We start from the raw sequence: 17,176 nt of genomic DNA on the forward strand, positions 1-17,176 counted from the left end.
AATGCCACCAGTCTTAGCCAATGGGGGCTCAGAGAAGGCATTTCAGGTTCGCCGCTTCGGTAGGGCGGGACCGGTAGTCCTTTGGCGGGATTTTGTTTTCTGATATTTTTCTCTCCGGCGGTCAGGCGTTCCTGGGCTCAGAGTCCAGCGAAGGCTGAAGAGTGGTGTTCCCCGCCTCACAGCCCATGGACGGAGCCTCCCGTGGCGCTCACAGCTCACACTGGGGATTGAAGGTCGGAGTCGCCGCCCGGACCCACGCCAGGGCCGGGACAGGCACCGCCATTCCTGCAGCGGCTTCTACTCCGGCCGCTCCCGCCCCGCTCGGCCCACAGAGAGCAATGGCGGCGCCCGCGCTGAGGAGCTTCGCTGAGGTGAGTTCCTGTCCCCCAGCCCCTCACCGCCTCCTCACACGGAACACCACAGCCTGGGGAGGGGCATCGGTCACGTCCTGCAGCTCAGTCCGCGTGGAGGACCGTGAGGAAGGCGGAGGGGAGAGAGGAGCGTTGTGGCTTCTGAGGCACAGCCAGTGCAGGGCGGAGAGGACAGGGCTGACTGGCATCTGAGGTTCCCTGAGGGTGTGGGCTGTGAGGATGGGCGGACAGATCAGAGGCTGCAGGGAGGACGGCACAGCCTCATCGGGGCTTTCCCGGCTGTGGGGTCCCTCAGAGGCCGGGGGTGGTCCTGGACCCGGCTGGGAGACAAGCTTCTCTCCATGCCATGTGCCAAGTTCATGGGTGAGTCCAGCGAGATCCAGTGGCATTGGAGCAGGAAGGGGGCAGAGCTGAGGGAGTGAACCTGGGACTGAAGATGGGAAGAGGTTAAAGGTTACCCAGTGGTGTGCACATCTGGAGGAAGTGTGAGCTGATGGTCCCCGGGACCTGGTGTGGGGACTTAAAGGAGAAGCATAAACCCAGGCTTGGCTGTGTCTTGGAGGCATGATCTAGGAGACTTGTTGGAGACCAGGTGTAAGGTGACATGGTCCTTGCACCTGAAGGGGCTAGCAAGGCTGGGACCCTTACCCACACAGCTTTCCCAGACTTGTTTGGATGGCGGTTATCTGTAGAATGAGAGCAATCTTTGTAGAATGAGAATAGCCTTTCATGGCTTATCAAGAAGTTTGTAACTATTTTACTGAGATTTGCTGTACCAAGAATTTGTCCTTCTGCTCTGTCCCTCCCTTAGTGATTAAGAGGAACAAAGACATTTCTCTTGACAGACCTCCTTTTCAGTGTTTTGTGTATAAAAGGCATCGCGTAGTTAATTAAACTTGCTACAGACTCTCCAAGAAGACATGTAGTCCTCCCGATTCCCGCTGTCCTGTCTTTCTTTCTTTTCTCAGTCCCACCTCCCTACCTCAGCCTGGTTCAACCCATCAGGCTGGCCCTGACAGAGACTGCAGTGGAATTGCTTGGCAGGAAGGTTGGGGCCCTGCAGGCATCGCCCAGATATGAAATGGCATTGCTCTCTCCCCTTCCCTCCCCCAGTCCTTCCCACCCAACCCAGCTGCTCTTTGAGGGCAATCCCAGTGAGTAATGGGATTGTGACGAGAGAGCAGCCTGCACTGGCATTAGGCCCTGGTGTCCACACTAACCGGGTGCCCTGGAGGAGGTTGAGGGGGGGAAGGTGTGTAAGGAGCAGGAGTGGGGGTTCTCAGAGAGACAACTCTGGTGTCAATTGTCTCCATTCTGACAGGTTGGCGTGACCTTTGAGGACATTGCCCTGTACTTCTCCAGGGAGGAATGGAGCCTCCTTGATGAGGGTCAGAGACAGCTGTACCTGAATGTGATGCTGGAGAACTTTGAACTTGTATCCTCGCTGGGTAAGACCCTCACTGTCATCAGTGACCTGGACTTGGCTTTGGGATTTCCCAGGCCCCATCCCCCAGGGTGTGCTGTGTCCTCCCACGTAGACTGTGGTTCTGCTTGATTTTTCAGTTTCCTGGGTAGTTGGTGTCCTGGGGAGGGTGGGTCTGTTTCCGCTGCTCCCTTCTTTCCTGAAGTCCCAGTTCTCCCCGCTGTACTACGTTCACAGGGAAGGACTTGTGGTTGGTAGTGTTGCAGGAAGCCTGAGGGATTCCACCTTGATCAGTGAGGAAAGCATTTCCTATATTCCTGTTGGTCACTTGTACATAGTTTTTGAAGAATTGACTCTTCTTCCTTCTCCTGCTTATTAACTCTATTTTTTGGTTAATGATTCTTTGACTACCTTATATATTATATATATTAATTGCTTATGACATACAGGAACACATATTGTTGCATGCGCTTAATAGTGCTTTGCAGATATTAGTCCCCCACACCTGCTTTTCTACAAAGTCCATGTTTTGGTAACCTTGCGTTCAGCAGGTCTAGTGCCACCATTTTTCTAAGAAGCTCAGATGCTTGTTATTAGTGCTTAGAAATAAAGTATTTTTAATAAAATTATATAGAGTTTGCTTTTCATTGTTATTAGCCTGCAGTATAGTATTAACATACCTTTATTATTCCCTGGGAACTCCAACTATTTAATGTGAATTTCTGTCTATATCGCAATATTCTCTTTATTGTGCTGATCAGAACGGAATCTACAGTATCTCCATGTATGTTGAGTTACATTTTATCAGTGGTGTCCAGGATTGTTGTTTCTACATTTCAGTATTGATTTTGAGCAGCACTATTCATTGAAGAAACTATCTTTCCTTTCTTCTGCGACTTGCAGCTTTTTTAGAGATTACTTGAAAGGATGTGCCTGGGTTTATATTTGTGTTTTCTGTTCTGTTCAATTGATGGATGTGTCTGTGTATCTTCAGCAACACACCGTTTGCTTGCTTTCTCTCTCTTTTTTTTTTAATGAATCTTTATTGTTCAGATTACAATTGTTTCTCCTTTTTCCCCACATATCTCCCCACCACCCAGTTCCTCCCCCCCCTCTGCCCTTACCTCCCCCCACCCCCGCTCTCCTTATCCATAGGTGTATGATTTTTGTCCAGTCTCTTCCCATACTCCCCACACAGACACCCCTTTCCCCCTGAGAATTATCAATCCACTCCCATTCTATGCCTGATTCTATTAAGTTCACCAGTTTATTCTGTTCCTCAGATTTTTAATTCACTTGACTTTTAGATTCACTTGTTGATAGATATGTATTTGTTGTTCATAATTTTTATCTTTCTTCTTCTTTTTCCTCTTTTTAAGAATACCTTTCAGCATTTCATATAATGCTGGTTTGGTGATGATGAACTCCTTTAGCTTTTTCTTGTCTGTGAAGCTCTTTATCTGCCCTTCAATTCTGAATGATAACTTTGCTGGGTAGAGTAGTCTTGGTTGTAGGTTCCTGCTATTCATCACTTTGAATATTTCTTGCCACTCCCGTCTGGCCTGCATGGTTTCTGTTGAGAAATTAGCTGATAATCGTATGGGAGCTCCCTTGTAGGTAACTAACTGTTTTTCTCTTGCTCCTTGTAAGATTCTCTCTTTGTCTTTTGCTCTTGGCATTTTAATTATGATGTGTCTTGGTGTGGTCCTCTTTGGATTCCTTTTGTTTGGGGTTCTGTGCGCTTCCTGGACTTGTAAGTCTATTTCTTTCATCAGGTGGGGGAAGTTTTCTGTCATTATTTCTTCAAATAGGTTTTCAGGATCTTGCTCTCTCTCTTCTTCTGGTACCCCCATAATTCTGATGTTGGTTAGCTTGAAGTTGTCCCAGAGGCTTCTTACACTATCTTCAACTTTCTGAATTCTCTTCTCTTCATGCTTCTCTGGAGGAGTGTCCTTGGCCTCTTTGTATTCCAAATCTTTGAGTTGATTCTTGCAATCCTCTAGTCTGCTTTTGGGTCTCTGTATAATATTTTTTATCTCAGTCAGTGTATGTTTAATTTCTAGTTGGTCCTCATTGAATTTATCGGCCTTTTCCAGGAAATTCTTGAAAAACCTTATAACCGTGGTTTTGAACTCTATGTCCAGTCGCTTGTTCTCCTCCATTCCTTTCGTTTGTGATCTGTTTCCTTGCCTCCTCATTTTCTCTGCTTCCCTGAATTGGTAGGGTAGCTTTGTGTACTAGTTGTCCTATTGGTTCAATGGGTCAGCCTCCCAGTTACTTGAGGTGGACACTCTTGGTTTACCCTTGTGTACTGTGTGTCCCCCAGCAGGAGCTACAGCAAGGGCTAGTTTTCTCCTCCTTTGCTTGGGCGGTTTTGGAGCAGTCTGACTGGAGCTGCAGTTAATTTGGTTGAGCTGCCCCAGAACAGGCCATTTATATGCAAAAGCCGCTGAGTGGAGCCTGGGCGGGTTTGTAGAATGTGCGGGGCGGGGTCTCAGGGCGGGGCGGGGTCTCAGGGCGTCACTAGGCTGGGGCGTGGCCAACGGCGATGGCTGCCGTCAGCCGTCTCTGCCTTTCCCGTTTCCAAGTCCCTGTGCCCCGCGCTCCAGCGCAGTAAAACAATGATTGCTGGGCGCACCTCTGCAAAAAAGTCACTCTCACTTTCCGACCCGATGGCCGAGAGTCCAGCTTCTCCCCGTAGGTGCCTGGGTCCCCCGAGTGTCCCCAGAAACTGGATTTCAGAGTGATTGGGAGCTTGTCTCCCTGCGGGTTGAAGAAAAGCCGCGCACCCAGCCGCCCGCCGCCGGCCCGATTCGCGTGCCTCCATACCTCAGCTTTTTAGCGATTGTGCTCCTTTCTCTTCTTAGTTGTAAATCTTCCACTCAGCCAGCTTTCCCGTGGTTCTGGGTGGTAGACGTTTTTGTCTTTTAGTTGTATTTTTGAAATTGTTGTGTGAGGCAGCAGATTAGTTGTTTAACTATGCCGCCATCTTGGTTCCTCCTCCTGCTTGCTTTCTCTTTGTACTAAATTGAAGTCAGGAAGTGTGAGGCCACCAGCTTTGTTCTCGCTCAAGATTTCTTTTGCTGTTCGAGTTTTTTAATGCCATGCATTTCACGATTCTCTTTTCATTTCTTCATAAAATACCATAGGAATTATCCTCAGAATTGCATTTAATGCGTAGATTGTGTTGTGTACTATGGATATTTTCAACATAATTCTTTTTTTAAAATTCTTTATTGTTTAATGAATTACATATTATATTACATATGTCTCCTTTTTCCCCATTGACCACAATTGGGTGAGATCATGTGACTGATTTATTTCTCCGACTGATTTATTTCGCTTAGCATAACGCTCTCCAGGTCCATCCAAGCTGTTGCAAATGGTAAGCATTCCTTCTTTTATCCAGCAGCATAGTATTCCATTGTGTAGATGTACCACAGTTTTTTTAATCCACTCATCTGCTGATGGGCACTTAGGTTGTTTCCAAATCTTAGCTATTGTAAATTGTGCTGCTATGAACATAGGGGTGCATATGTCCTTTCTGATTGGTGTTTTTGATTTCTTGGGATATATTCCTAGAAGTGGGAAACTGTGTCAAAAGGGAGTTCCATTTTTATTTTTTTAGGAAACTCCATGCTATTTTCCACTGTGTCTGCACCAGTCTGCATTCCCACCTGCCATGCACAAGGGTCCCTTTTTCTCCACATCATCGCCAGCACTTGTCGTTTGTCCATGATAGCCATCCTGACAGGTGTGAGATGGTATATCATTGTCATTTTGATTTGCATCCCTCTGATGATTAGTGACTTGGAGCATGTTTTCATTTGTCTCTTGGCCTTCTGCATGTACTCTTTCGAAAAGTGTCTAAGTCCTTTGCCAATTTTTTAATTTAATTGTTTATCTTCTTATTTATTTTTTTATTGTCTAAAGTTCTACATATGTCAACTTTTTCCCTGCTTCACACCCCACCCACCCACCCCCGCAGCCATTTCCACCCCAGGTAAGTCCCCTCCGCCCCAGTGTCTGTGTCCATTGGTTATCTAATAGCATGCATGCAAGTCCTTTTCTTGCTCTCAAACCCCTTCTCCCCCGCCTTTTGTCTCTGGATCTATTCTTGTGCATCAAATTATGTTGATCATTATATCCCATGTATGAGTGAGATCATGTGATATTTATCTTTCTCCGACTGATTTATTTTGCTTAGCATAATGTTCTCCAGTTCCATCAATGCAGTTGTTAATGGTAAAAGTTCCTTTTTTACAGTGGCCTAGTACTCCATTGTGTAGATGTACCACAGTTTTCTAATCCACTCATCTGCTGATGGGCACTTTAGGCTGTTTCCAAATCTTAGCTATTGTAAGTTTTGCTGCTATGAGCATAGGCATGCATGTATCCTTTCTGATTGGTGTTTCTGGTCTTGGGATCTAGTACTAGAAGTGGGATGATTGGGTCATATGGGAGTTTTATTTTTAACTTTTTGAGGAAACTTCTTACTGTCTGCCAAGTGGCTGCATTCCCACTAGCAATGCACGAGGGTTTCTTTTTCTCAACATCCTCATCAGCACTTGCCGTTTGTTGATTTGTTGATGATAGCCATTCTGGCAGATGTGAGATGGTACCGCATTGTCGTTTTGATTTGCATCTCTGAGATGATTACTGACTTTGAGCATGTTTTCCTATTTTTCTTGGCCTTCTGTATGTCCTCTTTCAAAAAGTGTCTATTTAGGTCCTTTGCCCATTTTTTGATTGGATTCTTTATCTTCCTTTTGTTAAGTTGTATGAGTTCTCTGTAAATTTTGGCAATCAAACCCTTACCTGTAATGTAATTGGCAAATATGTTCTCCCATGCAGTGGGCTTTCTTGTTGTTTGTTGATGGTTTATTTTGCTGTGCAGAAGCTTTTTATTTTGATGTAGTGCCATTTGTATATTTTTTCTTTCAATTCCCCTCAGAGCTGTATCAATAAAGATATTGCTAACACATATGTGTGATGTTTTGCTGCCTGTGGATTTTTCTAAGATTTTAATTGTTTCCCTTCTTACGTTTAAGTCCTTTATCTATTTTGAATTTATTTTTGTGTATGGTATAAGTTGGTGGTCTAGTTTCATTCTTTTGCATGTATCTGTCCAATTTTCACAACACCATTTATTGAAGAGACTGTCTTGACTGCATTGTATGCTCTTGCCTCCTTTGTCAAATATTGAGCATAATGGCTTGGGTCGATTTCTGGGTTCTCTGTTCTGTTGCATTGTTCTATATGTTTGTTGTTTTGCCAGTACCAGGGTAATATAGCTTGGTATCTGGTATTGTGTGATCCCTCCAACTTTGTTCTTCTTTCTCAAGATTGCTGCACTTTTCGATATTTTTTAAATTTTATTCCATATGAATTTTTGGAGAGTTTGTTCTAGGTTTGTAAAATATGCCCTTGATGTCTTCATTGGGATTGCACTAAATCTATAGATTGCTTTGGGTAATGTGGACATTTTAATGATGTTGATTCTACCAATCCATGTACACGGTATATTCTTAGATTTGTTTATATCTTCTTCTATCTCTTTTCTCAACTTCCTGTACTTTTTGGAGTACAGGTCTTTTACCTCCTTAGTTAAGATTATTCCTGGGTATCCTAAAATTTTGGTGCAGTTGTGGATAGGATTGTTTGTTTGTCTTTCTGTGAGTTCATTATTGGTGTATAAAAAAGCCATAGATTTTTGGGTGTTAATTTTGTATCCTGCTACATTGTTGAAAGCATTTATTATATTTACTAGTTTTTTTATGGAGTCTTTAGGGTTTTCTATGTATAATATCATGTCATCTGCGAATAAGGACATTTTTGCTTCTTCTTTTCCAATTTGATGCCTTTCATTTCTTCTTCTTGTCTGATTGCTATGGCTAGCACTTCCAGTCTTATATCAAACAGGAGTGGTGAAAGTGGGCATCCCTGTCTTGTTCCTGTTCTTAGGGAAAATGGTTTTCGTTTTTGCCCATTGAGTATGGTGTTGGCTGTAGGTTTGTCATATAAGGCTTTTTGTGTTTAGGTATGATCCCGGTACTCTCACTTTGCTGAGAATGTTTATCAAGAAAGGGTGTTGGGTTTTGTCAAATGCTTTTTCTGCATCAATTGATATGATTATGTGATTTTAAAAAATATATTTTTTATTGATTTCAGAAAGGAAGGGAGAGAGATACAGAGAAACATCAATGATGAGAGAGAATCATTGATTGGCTGCCTCCTGCACGTCTCCTACTGGGGGCAAATCGAGCCCGCACCCCAGGCATGTGCCCTTTGTGGGAATCAAACCTGGGACCCTTTAGTCCGCATGCCGATGATCTATCCACTGAGCCAAACCTACTAGGGCTGATTATGTGATTTTTGTCTTTCAGTTTGTTTATGTGATGTATCATGCTTCTTGATTTGCGGATATTGAACCATCCTTTCATCCCCAGATTAAATCTCACTTGGTCATGGTGTATGACCTTTCTAATGTAATACTGGATCCAATTTACCAGAATTTTGTTGAGCATTTTAGCATCTATCGGGGCCATTGCAACCTAGTGGGAGAGCTGCTGTGCAGGAGACACCCCTATGGAGCAGGACTTGCTTCCGTGGGGCTTTGTTGCTCAGTGAGTCTGCCCCTTGAGTGTGTCACTTATGGATGTGAAGAGTTGTAAGCTGATATGGTATGACACTGACCACTGGGTATACTGGCTCTTTGGTCTACAGGGAGGTGTAAAGTCAGCCTCTGCCTGGAGCCAGCCAGCAGGATGTACAGAGACATCTGCAGATTCTCCTCTTTGTATTGGGTTTGGAAGTGCCCCGATCATGCCCAGATGTGAAGCAAGGAAGAGTAGTGCTGGTGCCAGGTCTTGGGCCTTTTATTAATAGTTGTAATTTTTATGTGGTTGTGGGAAGCAGCGAGTACAGGCTTTTGCCTACACCGCCATATTGGATCCCCTCTCCCCTAACTGCAGAATTTAATTTTTTTTAATGTATTTTATTGATTTTTTTTTTTTTTTTTACAGAGAGGAAGGGAGAGAGGATAGAGAGTTAGAAACATCGATGAGAGAGAAACATTGATCAGCTGCCTCCTGCACACCCCCTACTGGGGATGTGCCCGCAGCCAAGGTACATGTCCTTGACCGGAATCGAACCTGGGACCCTTTAGTCCGCAGGCCAATGCTCAATCCGCTGAGCCAAACCGGTTATGGCCAGAATTTAATTTTTTATTCTTGTTTCATCTTCACCCTAATAGTGAGAATTTTTTCCCCACTGATTTATTTTTCTTGTTAGAGAGAGAGAGAGAGAAAGGGAGAGGGAAAGAGAGGAGAGAAAGGGAGGAGAGACAGATAGAGAGAGAAACATCAATTGTTTGCTCAAACAACATGTGCCCTCTCTAAGAGGGGGGATCAGACCTGCCCTTTACTGTGAATCGGCCCCATGCCTTCCTGTGTACAGACAGGCACTCTCAGCAATGAGCGACACGGGCCAGGGCTATTTATTTCTTCTTTATGTTATTTAATTTTAAAATATACTTTTATTGATTTCAGAGAGGAAAAGAAGGAGAGAGAGAGATAAAAACATGAATAATGAGCCAAAACCGGTTTGGCTCAGTGGATAGACAGTCGGCCTGTGGACTGAAAGGTCCCAGGTTCGATTCCGGTCAAGGGCATGTATCTTGATTGCAGGCACATCCCCAGTGGGGGGTGTGCCGGAGGCAGCTGATGGATGTTTCTCTCTCATCGATGTTTCTAACTATCTCTCTAACTCTCCCTTCCTCTCTGTAAAAAATCAATAAAATATATTAAAAAAAACCCAACATGAATAATGAGAGAGAGTCATTGACCAGCTGCTTCATGCACACCCCCCACTGGAGATTGGGCTGACAACCTGTGCATATCCCCTGACAAGGAATGGAATTGTGATCTGCTAGGTCATGGGTTGATGCACAATCACTGAGTCGTACTGGGCAGCCTTTATTTATTGATTTTAGAGACAGGAAAGCAGACAGGGAGAGAGAGGGAAACGTTGATTTTCTATTCTGCCCATCTAAGCATTTATTGGCTGTCCCCTACATGTGCCCTGATGGGGGATCACACCCACAACCGTGGTGCCTCGGGACCACACACTCAACAGCTGAGCTACCTGGCCAGCGCTCTGAATTTGTTAATTAATTTCAGAAGCTCAAATGGGATCTTGACAAATTTCTCTATGGAGGGTCATGTTGTCTCCTAACATCAACATCTCTTATGAACCTTTGTAATGTCTTACCTTTCATTTCCTTGAGGATTTTTTTTTTAATACATTTCATTGATTTTTCACAGACAGAAAGGGAGAAGAAAGAGAGCTAGAAACATCGATGAGAGAGATACATCGACCAGCTGCCTCCTGCACACCCCCCACCAGGGACGTGCCCGCAACCAGTGGACATGCCCCTGACCGGAATCGAACCTGGGACCTTTCAGTCCTCAGACTGACGCTCCATCCACTGAGCCAAACAGGTTTCAGCTGAGGATTGTTTTTGTTTGTTTGTTTGTTTTTATGTTTTGCTTTAGTCTAGCTCAAGGTTTGCCAATTTTTGTATTTTTTAGAAAAGTACCTGTTAGGTACTATTTTATTTTGTCTTGTCTCGCTTTTATTGATGCTTATTCAAATATTTATTGTTTTATCCCTTTGCCACTTTTGGGTTTACTTTCTTGTTTTGCTTCTAAATTCCTGCGATGGCAGGTTAGGTTTTTTTGTGATCTTTCATAATGTAGGCATTTATCCCTACAAAATTTCCTCTTAAAATTGCATTTTATTAATTTTATACATGATTTTTGATAGGTTGTCTTTTTATTTACTTTGTCTCGAGAGTTTTTTGAGTTCTCTTTTCTGTTTGGGTACTTTGAAATTCTTATTTATTTACTTATTATTGGTTTCAGATGCAGAGGAAGAGAGATGGAGAGAGAGAAAGGGAGAGAGAGAAACATCAGTGTAAGGGAGAAACAATCAGCTGCATTCTGCACACAAGCTAACTGGAAATGGAACCCACATACTGATATGTGCCTTGACTGGGAATTGGATCCTCAACCCTTTGGTACAGAGGGTGATGCTCCAGCCAACTGAGCTATAATGGCCAAGCCATTCTGTGGTTTAAACACAAAAAATTTCCAGTGTTATTTTGAAGAACAGGCCATGAGGGCCAATGATAGCAGGAGCACAGTGGCTACTGGAGGTTATCTCTGACCCTAGTTTTTGACTGGGGGTATGTTTGTTCACCCAGTCTTTCCAGTCATCCATCCTGTACAGTTCTCTGTTATTTCTGTTCTGTTATAGTGTTTGTCTTCATGGTACTCTTATTCCCATTTCCTGTGGAGCTTTTGTTCATGGCTAGCTGTCTACTTACATTGGTGTGGGGGAAGATGGTCATATCTCTGATCCTGCCATCTTGCTGATGTCACTCACATAGGTCTTTTGTCTGTGATCTCATTTGTCCTGTGTTGTTCTACCATAGTGTGGACCACCCATCTTTTCTGTTTTTCTCTGAAGATTTGCATCTTTTATCTTGAGCAATGGCTCAAATGGGCTTTAAGGGGAAGAATCATTTGTGCATCACAGAAGAAACACGACTTTATGAATGACACAGTGGACCCACAGGCGGTCTTGCCTTGGTGAAGGGTCGTTGGGGAGGAATTCACGTTAGGCCTTTGTTACATTCAAAGCTAGAAACCCAGTGTTTTGTTACAGTTGCCCATTCCTCACCCAATTATGCTTGTTTGTGCTTCTTGTTGATACTTTGCCAACTATTCAGTTCTAATAGTGATCATTTCTACTCAGCTTCCCAGCTCAAGGATAACCTTAACCTCTCTGGACTTTGCACCTCTGCCTCTTTCACAGGTCTCTCTTTACTGCAGACCAACGTTGGTCCATGCCTCCAGCGCCTGGGGGTGCACACTTGTTATTATATTCACATTGAACATCGTGTACTCTAACACAATGGATTTTTATGGCTTTGAGCAGCTTTAAATTATTCTACACAGACTCACATGGCCAGCATGTAAGGTCCGAAAGGAAGCCATTTGTGCAGGAACAAGGAGTAAAGGCTTCTTCTCTTTTGTGTGCCATCCTGTGTTTCTGTCCCTCTCTTGGTGAGATTTTCATCATTGACTGACTTTTGGGGCCACATTATGTATAACAGCAATTTCCTCAGAGTCTAACTGAGATATCTTGAAAATCTTTCTTTGCAATCAGGTCCAGTCATGACAGATAAACATCTGTGGTGAAGATATTCTGTTTTCATAAGCTCAACATGTATTTCACCAGCGTTTCCTTTTGTTCAGGTTGCTGCTGTGGAGCAGACAATGTGGAGGCACCCACTGAAGAGAACGCTTCTGTAAGAGTGTCACAGGCCAGGAATCCCAAGGCAGCCTTGTCTTCCCAGAAGAGCCACCCCTGTGAGAGCTGTGGGCTCGTCTTGGGAAACATTTTCCACTTGACTGAGCTGCAGGGAACACAACACGGACAGATACTGTTGAGGTGCGGGGCATGTGCAGAATGGTTTTACTTCAGTTTAAAATTTCACCAGCGGCATGTGAGAGAGAAGACTTTCATGAGAGATTTGGAAAGGATCTCACGTGCACACAGCTTCAATTTCAATGTGTCCCAGAATCATTTCACATGCGGGGAGGTTGGACAGGGTGTCCTGACCGAATCAGGGCATCTCCACCTAAAGGCTACTCAGACCAGGGACTATCCAGATGCTACTTCGACACGTGGGATGACGCTTCAAAGGAGAAAAAATTATTGCACCAGAAAAGAATGTAAGGAAGAAAGTTGCACCCACATGTTTATTCAGGAAAAGGGTGTCCATGTTGGAAGTCGGTGTTGTGTGTGCTCTCAATGTGGGAAATCTTTTACAACTACCTCTCGCCTTCATAACCATCAGAGACTTCATACTGCAGAAAAGCCTTATAAATGCAGTGAATGTGAAAAATCTTTTACAAGTAGCAATGGTCTCCAATATCATCAGAGAGTACACATTGGAGCAAGACCTTATCACTGCAGTGAATGTGGGAAGTCTTTTATCACTAGCACTGAACTTCATTGTCATCAGAGAGTTCACACTGGAGAAAGGCCTTATGAGTGCAGTGAATGTGGAAAAACGTTTACAACTAAAGCTCACCTTCATAATCATCACAGAATTCATACAGGAGAAAAACCTTATCAATGCAGTGAATGTGGGAAAACTTTTATACAATCCAGTGGTCTCCAATATCATCAGAGAATTCACACAGGGGAGAATCCTTATAAGTGCAGTGAATGTGGGAAATCTTTTACAAGTAGCAATGGTCTCCAATATCATCAGAGAGTGCACACTGGAGAAAGGCCTTATCACTGCAGTGAATGTGGGAAGTCTTTTATCACTAGCACTGCACTTCATTACCATCAGAGAGTTCACACTGGAGAAAGCCCTTATGAGTGCAGTGAATGTGGAAAGTCTTTTACAACTAAAGCTCACCTTCACAGTCATCACAGAATTCATACAGGAGAAAAGCCTTACCACTGCAGTGAATGTGGGAAAACTTTCACACAAGCCAGTGGTCTTCAATATCATCAGAGAGTTCACACTGGAGAAAAGCCTTACCAATGCAGTGACTGTGGGAAATCTTTTACCACTAACACCAACCTTCGTAGTCATCAGAGTGTTCACATTGATGAAAAGCCTTATCAATGCTGTGAATGTGGAAAGTCTTTTACAAGTGGCACTCGTCTCCAAATTCATCAGAGAGTTCACACTGGAGAAAAGCCTTATCAATGCAGTGAATGTGGGAAATCTTTTACTGGTAGCACTAGTCTCCAATATCATCAGAGAGTTCACACTGGAGAAAAGCCTTATCAATGCAGTGAATGTGGGAAATCTTTTACCACTAAGTCCTACCTTCATAGTCATCAGGGAGTTCATACAGGAGAAAAGGCTTATAAATGCAATGAATGTGGGAAATCTTTTACCTGGAGTACTTACCTTCGTAGTCATCAGAGAGTTCACACTGGAGAAAAGCCTTACAAATGCAGTGAATGTGGGAAATCTTTTACAAGTAACTCTAACCTACATAAACATCAGAGAATTCACACCGGAGAAAAGCCTCATAAATGCAGTGAATGTGGGAAATCTTTTACCACTAGCGCTCACCTTCAATATCATCAGAGAATTCACACTGGAGAAAAGCCTTATAAATGCAGTAAATGTGTGAAATATTTTACAAGTAGCAATGGTCTTCGATACCATCAGAGAGTTCACATTGGAGAAACCCGTTATGAGAGCGATTAATGTGAGATATCTCTCAACCAAATTTGTAAATTTGCTCTGCACCAAAGAGTCCAAATATGAAAAATTTCTTAAATGTGTAGGAAATTTTTTTCTTAGTTAGGACTTAACAATAGTATAAGAACATTTCTGAAGTGTCAGTTTGAATTATAATTTCATACATGTAATCACCTACATTATGTAACGTCACCCAACTGTTTTTTGTTGTTGTGTTTGTTAGTATGTATGTTGGGAACCATATGTATCTCGGTTGCACTATCCAACATACAGAGATGTCTTGCCATGTCTATATCACTGCATATTTCTGTCACTGAAGGTATTTCACCTGAACCACCCATAGGCCCCTACAGATGGCATCAATCACCATCCTCATGTGCACAGGGAAGCTAACTCTGTTGTCTAATTTGTTGAAGGAAATTAGGAATAACTGAGCCCTTAATTCCTCCGTGTTTCCCTGTTAGGAGTTGCCACATAGGACTGATGACTGTTGGCCCCGGTAAACATAATGTTGCTGAGGAACTGCCATTTGCAGAGACAATCTTTCCCTAGATGCCAGTCATGAATTTATTGTGTGCCTAAGTCACTAATGGAAGAACTGCCAGTCTTAGGTCTCTATCTTTGCAGAATAATAAAGGCTATTTCTAAGTCATTTTTAATGTTGGGTGTTCTATTGGCTCTATGGGTTTATTATAAGGAGATCCAGACTCTGCAAGCATGATGATGTGAAAACTTTTATGCAGTCTCTCATATTTTTGCCCTTGGGGGAAGACTGGTGCAGAAATTAGCTCAACAGTTTTTGCCAAATTTACGTTGCTGCCCGTAATTTCCCAGGAAACACTGTGGACTCTCTAGTCCTCATGTGAAGATGGATGCTTTGAGACAGAGATCACTCCAAAGAGGGGGTAGCTGTGACAACCTCAAATATATCTGGGAGCAGCGTGAACTTTTTTCTTATTTTCAGGGGATGCTAAGACATTTGAAGGGAACCTCCTGCCCAGGTCTTGCAGAGGACCATGTGCCCTGAAGCCTTCAATTCCACGGGGGCTGGTCACTGGTGGGAGGACCAGTTAGGGGAAACCCTTTCACTGCAGAAACACTGATCTACTTGTTGTCCGGCAGACTGCCGCCCATTAGATGAAAGGGTCTTCATCTAAACCAGCATGCAGAAACTTTTTTGAGAAAAAGACTACAGGAGCGATGTGTGCACAGATCTGAGGGACTCCAGGCATGTTTATCTTCTGTGGAACGGTCATTGTCATTGAATATAATGAAGAGGTTTTGTGGGTTCCTGTAGCTTCTCAGATGTTCCCATCAGAGCCATTGGTGCTCTGGCAGCAAAAAAAGATGAAGACAAAGGCTGTCTTTAGTCCAGGGCTGTGGCTTTTGTGACCCAGCCAGCATACCAGTGGGTTTGGGTGAAAGTTCTTCATTGTTGCATTTTCTTTACTGAGGTGAGACTCTCGCCCAGAGGGCATAAGTATGGGGATTGAATATAGAGTTGCCAAACCTGTTGTTCCGAAATAGGTGAACGTACATTTGTTTTATATTGAACCATTTTTTAAACTGCTGTGATGAGAAAATTGCATGTGTTAAGTGTATAGTGTTTAATAATGCTGACCATATCTGTCACGTGTAGTTGCTTCATGACCTCATTTAATCTGTCCTGTTTTTCACAGCTTTCCTAGTAACCATGGAGTTACTTTCCATTCTAATAAAGAACTTGGCTTTTTCTAACTATTTTTCAGCTTTAATTTATATTTCCTAAATTCTTGAAGACTAATCAAATATATATTAGTAACTCATCTCTTTTTTTCATAGATATTCTTGTTAATCTTCACCGGAGGGTATTTTTCTATTGATTTTTAGGGCCAGTGGAAAAGACAGGGAAAAACATGAGAGAAACATCGACGTGAGAGAAACACATCAGTTGGTTGCCTCCTGCATCAGCTGTGACCAGGACCTGGGCTGGGAAGGAGTCTTCAACCAAGGTTTGTGCCTTTGACCAAAATCGAACCTGAGACCCTTTGGTTTGCAGGCCTGAGGTCTATCCAAAGCCAAACCAGCTAGGGCTCTGTTAGATATTCTTATCCTTGAATATATGACCATCATTGTCCATTTTAATAAATATTTGGGTGTTTGTAATAAAGCTGGTACAAACATTTCTGTATAATTCTTTATGTGGCTATAAGCTTTATTTACCTTTGTCAGTTGGACATCTCCTGAGGGCTACTGGAGTGGGAGAGGGCAAAGGCCAGGCTGAGGGATCCCTTCTGAGTACTTGATTTTTGTGAACCAGGCCTCTAGTTTAAAGATATTCTGTAATTTTTTCATCCTGCCTCACTGTTGTTTGATTGTATTTTTTGTAAGAATTTATGGTGATCCTTTTCTTATAAGTCTTAAATGCTTTTTAAAAAATATATATATTTTATTGATTTTTTTACAGAGAGGAAGGGAAAGAGAGAGTTAGAAACAACGATGGGAGAGAAACATTGATCAGCTGCCTCCTGCACACCTCTTCCTGGGGATGTGCCTGCAACCAATGTACATGCCCTTGACCGGAATCGAACCTGGGACCTTTCAGTCTGCAGGCAGACTCTCTATCCACTGAGCCAAACCGGTTAGGGCTTAAATGCTTTTTTTGTATTAGAATACTATGTTTTAATATTTTTTTTCCTTTATAATAAATATTTTAATTTATTTTTTAAAACATTTTCATTGCCGAAACCGGTTTGGCTCAGTGGATAGAGCGTCGGCCTGTGGACTGGAAGGTCCCAGGTTCGATTCCAGTCAAGGGCATATACCTTGGTTGCGGGCACATCCCCAGTAGGGGGTGTGCAGGAGGCAGCTGGTCGATGTTTCTCTCTCATCGACATTTCTAGCTCTCTATCCCTCTCCCTTCCTCCCTGTAAAAATCAATAAAATATATTTAAAAAAAAAAACATTTTCATTGATTTCATAAATGATGGGAGAGGGAGCAAGAGATAGGTACATAATTGTTGAGAGCACAGCCCCCATGGCTCAGGGGTTCCATGTGGACGTATGAACCAGGAGGTCACTGTTCCATTCAGACTCAGG

The 17,176-nt window shown here is 43.1% G+C and overlaps 2 protein-coding genes across 2 annotated transcripts; both read left to right on the forward strand.

Annotated features, from left to right (window-relative positions):
• Positions 1-338: 338 nt before the first annotated feature.
• On the forward strand, positions 339-16,246 carry LOC129147792 (zinc finger protein 552-like). The gene is made up of 4 exons (XM_054711155.1): positions 339-371; positions 1,693-1,819; positions 12,117-12,312; positions 15,968-16,246. The coding sequence occupies exons 1-4, from the start codon at positions 339-341 to the stop codon at positions 16,101-16,103; spliced, it is 492 nt and encodes a 163-aa protein (XP_054567130.1). The 3' UTR covers positions 16,104-16,246.
• On the forward strand, positions 12,554-15,826 carry LOC129147737 (zinc finger protein 420-like). The gene has a single exon (XM_054711035.1). The coding sequence runs from the start codon at positions 12,554-12,556 to the stop codon at positions 14,102-14,104; it is 1,551 nt and encodes a 516-aa protein (XP_054567010.1). The 3' UTR covers positions 14,105-15,826.
• Positions 16,247-17,176: the final 930 nt, after the last annotated feature.

This window comes from Eptesicus fuscus, chromosome 21, assembly GCF_027574615.1.
Source record: "Eptesicus fuscus isolate TK198812 chromosome 21, DD_ASM_mEF_20220401, whole genome shotgun sequence".
Taxonomy (NCBI): Eukaryota; Metazoa; Chordata; class Mammalia; order Chiroptera; family Vespertilionidae; genus Eptesicus; species Eptesicus fuscus.

Excerpts from the sequence above, each read along its gene's own strand:
- LOC129147792 (XM_054711155.1), top strand. The coding sequence starts at position 339 with ATGGCGGCGCCCGCGCTGAGGAGCTTCGCTGAG. Across the intron at positions 372-1,692 it reads CGCTGAGGAGCTTCGCTGAG|GTTGGCGTGACCTTTGAGGA; the intron begins GTGAGTTCCTGT and ends CCATTCTGACAG. Across the intron at positions 12,313-15,967 it reads CACGGACAGATACTGTTGAG|GGCCAGTGGAAAAGACAGGG; the intron begins GTGCGGGGCATG and ends ATTGATTTTTAG.
- LOC129147737 (XM_054711035.1), top strand. The coding sequence starts at position 12,554 with ATGACGCTTCAAAGGAGAAAAAATTATTGCACCAGAAAAGAATGTAAG.